This window comes from Lagopus leucura, unplaced genomic scaffold, assembly GCF_019238085.1.
Source record: "Lagopus leucura isolate 7727_CA_CO unplaced genomic scaffold, USGS_WTPT01 Super-Scaffold_806, whole genome shotgun sequence".
Classification (NCBI taxonomy): domain Eukaryota; kingdom Metazoa; phylum Chordata; class Aves; order Galliformes; family Phasianidae; genus Lagopus; species Lagopus leucura.
Window position 1 is genome coordinate 7,474,671 of NW_024962260.1, and position 6,965 is coordinate 7,481,635.

A 6,965-nucleotide genomic window follows, 5' to 3' on the forward strand; every position below is an offset into this window, starting at 1 on the left:
GCACAGTGGTGTCTATTACAGATCAGCCCTGCTAAGTCTTGGACTCACTCAGAAACACTGAAGTCATTTCTAATTCTCATTTGTAGAACCGAGAATTTGTAACCTATTCAAGCTGAAGAAAACGTCTAAGGGAGAAGGTTGTCCCAGTTTAACCAATTTAATTTTCAAGTGAAACTGAGGCATGCATTAAGCCATTTACCCACTGAAGGTCACCCAGAGTCTGAGGGATATCTGCTGCTGAAAGGGCTGCTGCCTCTTTGTCTTCTCTCACATAAACCATTCATCCTCCAGAAAGAGTAACAATGCTGGGAAAAGGCATCAAAGAACATTTCTCCTGGTCTAAATCTCCATCTTATCAACTGACAAGGCAGATCTGCAAGAAGTTATTCAGAGCCTTTATTGGTATAAATTCAGTGTTCCTGACACAGGACTCTCACCACTGCAATGTTCCTGCAGACCAAGCTGTAAATTGAAAGCAAAGTGTTCTCTGTACATTTCTTGAAGAAATAACTTGGTTCCTAGGTGAAGACAATATTGTTAAATGTCTTTGAACCTCTGAATACTAAACAGCCCTTTTTTCCTGACAGTATATTTTTGTTCTATACATCTATATATATTCTATATATTCCATATATGTTTGTTCTATACATCATATAGATGAATGAGCAGGAAAGAGCAGCCCTCTGGAAACTCAGTTTGGTCTTTGCCCAAAACCATTATTCATTTCCACATGGCAATGGCAAGCACTGCATGTTCTCTATTTGCATCTACAACACTGAAAGGGAAGGCTGTAAAGAAAAAGGGAGGGAAGGGTGGGTGATTTGTACTCGTAAAACAGAAGCTGTGAGGTTTCCTTTTCCTCAGTTTCAGTAAGCAAAAGAATCTCAACAGTTACTTAAATTGAATAAACTGTCTTATTTAATAACTAGTATCCAAAAGGACCAGGGCTCTGTGTCCTTCCATTAATAGCTACCTAAAGGAGGGCAGAATTAAGTAAGGTGGATCAACTGCACCCTGAAGGAATGATATCACTGATATCATCTAGCAGCTGCAGCATCACAAGGCCTCCAATGCCTAACCTAGGCTGGCTGCCCCAATGCAGCAACAGCTGTTGGAGCCCTGCATCCTTCACACCTCTCCACTCCACATCTGCAGATTAAAGGAAACCATCCAGAGGGCTTGATGCCTAAGTATACGTAGTGCCCAGGAATTCTTTTGCCATCTGTAATTCCCCAAGGGCCAACCTTTGTCCTTCTGAAGCTGCTTCCTTGCTCATGCCTCTAGCCAGCCTCCAGCCCCATAATGCCACAGCCTCCAGGCACATCATTCCTGTGGAATATGACTGTATTGGCATGTTGCATTTTTTCCACCATTTCTAAAGGCTAAAGCATAGCACATGGTTCCCAAAAATACAGTAATGATGTCAAACACTGCCAGGTCAGCTTCCAAATTCTACCACCTCTGTAGAAACAAGAAGGGAACCGCAGGATATAATTTTCAGCCCTTCCCGTGGCTGTCAGAAACTCAAGCAGCTCTCATTCCTTACACATAGCTCCTTACTCTGCTTGCTGCCGGAGTTTGGAAAGAGCTTGTGCTTTTATTCAGCCCCATTCATTACTGCCCACCCCACAGAAAAACATGGCAGACCCCTGCTGTGACACAGACTTCTTGTGGGGTCTTGACCGGGTCACTTCACCTCAGTTCTTCACCTGGGAGGCATCAAGTTCTTATTTCAGTAGAGCACAAGAAAGAGAAAATACAATTCCTTTACACAAATAAGTTACCAGACACGGGATTATAATGATAAAAGGATGCTCCTACATTTTCCAGCTGATTGGCTGTGCTTGCCATACTACAGATGTCAGCATGTTCTGTCCTCATAGTGGCACAGTTGCCCTCTGGTTCCTGCAGGCAGCACTGAATCCAGGCAGCCTGCCTATCTATGGCTGCGTTAGCTTCCAAGCCACCTCCCTAAGTCTCCAGCTCAGTGCGTGCTGTGACATCCCATGGATGAAAAATTGGAGAAGCAAACTTCAGGCTGAGTGGAGAAGCTCCCTCTGTATTTATGAACCTAAGTCCAACTTGTAAAAACTCTCTTTTCCCCAGTGCAGTTTTCTTCAACGAGAAGTCATGGTTAAAACACAGTAGCTGCTAATAATAAAATGGTCAAACAGAAAGGATAGATTTGGATTTTTTTTTTTTTTTTTTTTTTTTCAGATCACTACCAGCACAGTGAAGTAGCAAGAAGCACCAATAATTTATTTACTGGTCTTCAGTACTTCATATTCTGCTGTTTTTCTATCCTTAAACAAGACCCTGCGGGTTTAATTAAGATTTCAGAGGCAGCTTGGGGGATATGATTCCACTCAGTCTATGTCATTTATTCCATGTTTTCCACAGATGCATGGGGAAAAACCTGCACGCCACAATAAATCAAATATGGTGCCGGTGAGTAATGCACCAGGCATGGGAGAAAAATAAAAACCCAAACAAAATACCTTCTTCTAAGGCTCTGATCCTGTAAAAGATGACCACAGCTCTGAAGGAAGTCTACAAAACCGCTCCCTGTACAGGGCAAGGCAACCCTCCCAACTTAGCGCCCTGTGGGCATCGTTCTTCACCAAGAAAGAGGAGGAAGGTGTGAATGGGTCCCCTGGCATTGCTTCCTCCTTCCCCACCACCGACTTATCCTGCAATATCTGTAATAAGGCTGGCAAGTCTCACCTGATGTTTGAAGGCCCACAGGCAGTGAACTAATGCTATGATCTGGGCATATCACCTAGAAGCAGGTTTTCAAAGCAGTATTCAGACCTCTGAAGATGCAAATAGACCCTTGTAAAATCAACCAAAAGACTACAGTCTGGAGGCAAGTTAAGTTTTAAGTATTTGGCTCTTAGACTTTATGTCTCAGTATATTACTAGCAGTACAGGAAAGCAAGGATCTAACCTCTGAAGAGACAGAATGGACGTCTAGAAAGTGCTTGGATCCTGCAGGGAAACACACCTGTGCATCAGGACTTGCCTTTTTCATCAGGACACAGAGCAGGACTGGGTGTCATGGCACATTCTGACCTTAAGAACTGATGTAACAAAAGGGATTGCTCGGTTTTTTTCCCAGCTTTTTGATGAAAGCCTGAGCTTGTCAGTCATTCTCTTCAAAGTCCAGAGGCCAGAGCTTCTGTTTGATAAAACGATGTGTTCAAGCTGAACACAAAATAGCCTGCAGCCAGATTAACCCCTCTTTTTAAGGTTGCTTTTGCCACAATTGGTACTAACAAAATCAAAACCTTCTACCTTCACTTTTCTGTGACGCAGTGAACATGTTCTGTCTCCATGAAGTGCATGCTAGAATACATCTTATATGTCGCCCCAGCATTTAGAGTTAAATCTGCCACCTGTCTCTGTCCTGACATCCTACACTGTTGCCAGAGGATCAGGAAAGGCTCAGCACTGTCCCTTTAGGAAGGCTGTGTGCACACTGACTGCTGTGCCTCGAGAGGGAACTCTTCTTCCCAACTTATCTGTCCATTGGCCAGGATTGGGCTGGGCAATCTGCAGCCATCAAGGTCTTTCTGGGCAGGTAACTAAGGAGGAAATCATGCTCAAGCCTTTCTAACTGGAATTGAGCCACAATCCAGCTTGTCTTCTTAGGAGTATTTACTTGCAAAGCATCCAAATTCAGAAGTTATTTTGCTTTGGTGTTTTGCACAACCACATGCACATCATCACTTCCTGCAGCTCTCTTAGATGAGGGGCTTCAGCCCGACCTACACAGTATCTCAGTAGAATGCTACAAGCACTAAAAGATTCAAAGATTGGGCTTTTAGACAGCTTAAGATCAATCCACATTTGAGTAATAAAACCAGAGCTGCAGAAATAACAACTGAAAAAGATTCCCAGCCTGAAGGCCTCTGTCTAAATCCATAGGCAAAAACAAAACAAAACAAAACAACACAATACAAAAAACAAAACCAAACACCAACCAAGAAAAAGCCCACAAAGCCCCGAAAAACTACGTCAGCTTGGAGGTCACTGTCTTTGTATTTTTCATGATTTAAAAAAGGACTGGCTTTATTTTCTCTCCCTGTTGTTTTTTTTTTTAAAGCCAACATCTTAGAAGGCTGAAAGAGAAATACATTTCTTTATCAGCTCCTTGTTTTTCTCCTCCTCTGCCACCCATGCACAGTACTTTGCTTATTGAGGTTCATTCATGTGTAGGGGCTGCTGGCATTGATGTATTTTGTTAGCAGGGTGGAGGGATTTGTGCTTTTTTTTTTTTCTTTGGGAGCAGACTGGCACATTAATTCAGTCTGACAGAAGGTGCAGATGAAAATGATGTTAATTTTGTAAGCAGAAACAATCAGCCAGGCTCCCCAAGCCTGAGACATCACATCGGTTAGCACACTGACAAGCTCAGGACTCCACGACTCTCAGCTTGCCTCATTCTGATTATAAATAGAAAGTTTTACTCTCTTTTGAAGAATATTTTACAATTGTTGTTATCCTAACATAAAAATTAAGTTGCACTCACAAGCATTCCTACAGCACTGCTTGTCATGCTTTCAGCTTGCTGTTGAAAATGGAACCTTACAACATCACACAACTCAGTGTCCTTAAGGAAAATTGAGAAAGCTCTCTGAAAGGACACTGTGGTATCTCTCACACAGGGAGGATGAGGAACATTCTGTGAGCACCCCTTACGGCAAGAGAGACAGCTGCCAGGCCTAATCAAATCAGTACAAACATCCTGCTCTCATCCACGTCTCAAATTAAGGTAATCACCAGAGAAAACAATTTAGGGCAAATTCTGATAGAAGTCAAACTATTGCATACACAGGTGCAGCTGTTTGTAGCCCTGTATCCCTGTAAGAAACCAGAACACTTTCACCATTTCCAAACCTGACTCTACCACAAAACTTATTTACACAATCAACAGCATGGTTCATCTGAAGGTGCCAGTTCCCCACTCTCTTTATAGCCATCTATATGCAGAGCAGACCAGGAAGCGATCTCTAATTACTGACATTTTCACCAGCTAGGCATGATCATTTGATCAGCAGCCCAACTGCTCTCAGAGCAGAGAGAGAACAGATGGGCAACATACATTTCAGCAAGCAGAAGGCGAACTGTGCCATACGTACAAGTTCATCACTTAACGGCGTCCCTTAAAATCGTCCTCTCCAGTGCTCACACGGTGCAGAAGGCTCTGAATCCAATTCAGTCTCTCCAAACTCCTCAGACTACTGGCATTCTCAAAGCGCAGCACCAACTCTCCTATCTTATGGGCTGTGAGGCCGTGTCTCCCAGCTTTTCAACAGTCAAGGTCAGCAGTCAGCCAAATTTTGCATGGTCAAACAGATCACTTTGCTAAAGCATTCAGCACATCCAGTGATTCTGCACTGTGCAAAACCAAGCCAACAAATCATCTGCCTTATAACAATCTTCTCTGCTGCTGAATGTCCCTTTCCAGGCTACCTAAAAAAAAAAGCTTCTATTTGGGTTTTCTGAGAGTTTTTGTCTACTCTAGAGAGACTGAAAGCTGTTACACAATAAACACAGATGGGGTTCTACTCCAGCAGCACTATGTTGGATTTAGCATCCCTTGCCCTCCCAGCTGGTAGAGAACTTCCTTTCCATCCAAATTTGTGTTTGGAAAGCTATGCACAAGATGTACCTCTCCATCAGTGGTAATTTTATCGTACTGTATTTCCACTAAGCACTATCTCTGTAAACATCAATACTGTTGGGCTCTAGCTAGAAATTTAAGACAGCCCCAAGATGGGATAGAATTGTGAGATGGGATTGATCTTGGTACATGTGTCTTATGCTAGAATGAAGGCACCTTGTTTTTATTGTGCAATATTTACTTAAAAGAACACGCATGAGGTGTCCCACAGCAGAGACTCGTTACACTCTAGTGTGAGGCAGTCACCAAAGCAAATGCAAGGAAAGGTTCAGGGTTGATCTCCCTCTTTGCCTCCTCACCAAGCACCACACTGAATGTAATTTTTCCTTTCCTCCCTGCAACCCCCCAGTCATGGCCCTCCTGCTGCACAGCAGGAACTGAGAGCTCCCTCTTCTCTCACCCTACTTCAGACACAGGGCTGCCACCCACTCCTGCATGCATCATCACTAACTCTGAGTGGAAACATCTTTTAACTCAAGTATCTCTCGTGGATATTGCTGCTAGCCAATACACATCTTATCCAGCGCTTCAGCTTGCGCACCAAGCCAGTCTGAATTATCTACCTGCATGCAAATACGAAGGATTAATTTCAGACCTCCTCTCAACACATGCAGGCGCATCTATTTGAACAAGTTTTCATGTGTAACACCTGTCGTCTGCCAGGGAAAAGGGGCAGTGAGCGTGATGACTTGGGCTCACGTGGAGACTGCCTTGAAACAGGAGCTTGCTCAGACATGAGAACAGTATTTCTGCTGAATAAACGTACATTACCAATGAAGAAAACCTAGAAGAAATCTGGGAATGTTGAGAGTTTCAAACATCGCTTACGGTCTCTCGTAACACCGCAGATATTATCCCTTCCTATTTGTTATACGGGTTTGGGAGAAAGAGGAGGGATTGCTGAAAATTGGCCTTTAAATCTGGCATCCCCTGAGAAAGATGGTCATGCTCTGAGGTTTGTGGTATTACTTGATAAGCGGTGATTAAACAGTAATCCCAAATTGTAATCAAAAAGCAGCCGAGGTTCTGAAATTACTTTTCACTAAGCTTTTTCCCCTTTCAAAGACAGCTCTGTATGGCAAAAGATAATAGAACCACAGACAGTGTTCTAATTTCAAATATAAATTAATGTATCAAATAGTTTCAGAACATTTTTCCTCTTTTGTCTTTAATATCACATCTAAAGTGGGTCTGTATATTTTGTTTGCTTGCTTTTTGCTGCAGCAGTTCTCTAAGGAAGGACACCTAACATATATATCAGCACAGTCTGAAGTGGCGA

At 43.0% G+C, this 6,965-nt stretch overlaps 1 protein-coding gene across 3 annotated transcripts in view; it reads right to left on the reverse strand.

Annotated features, from left to right (window-relative positions):
* GALNT9 (polypeptide N-acetylgalactosaminyltransferase 9) overlaps positions 1-5,311 on the reverse strand; it is a 151,581-nt gene extending 146,270 nt beyond the window's left edge. Inside the window, exon 1 of one of the 3 annotated variants that reach the window (XM_042865941.1) lies at positions 5,142-5,311. In XM_042865941.1, the coding sequence (XP_042721875.1) occupies positions 5,142-5,149 (8 nt within the window). In that variant the 5' untranslated portion in view covers positions 5,150-5,311. The remainder of the gene's footprint in view (positions 1-5,141) is intronic. The other 2 variants (XM_042865942.1, XM_042865943.1) reach the window with 2 other exon arrangements.
* Positions 5,312-6,965: the final 1,654 nt, after the last annotated feature.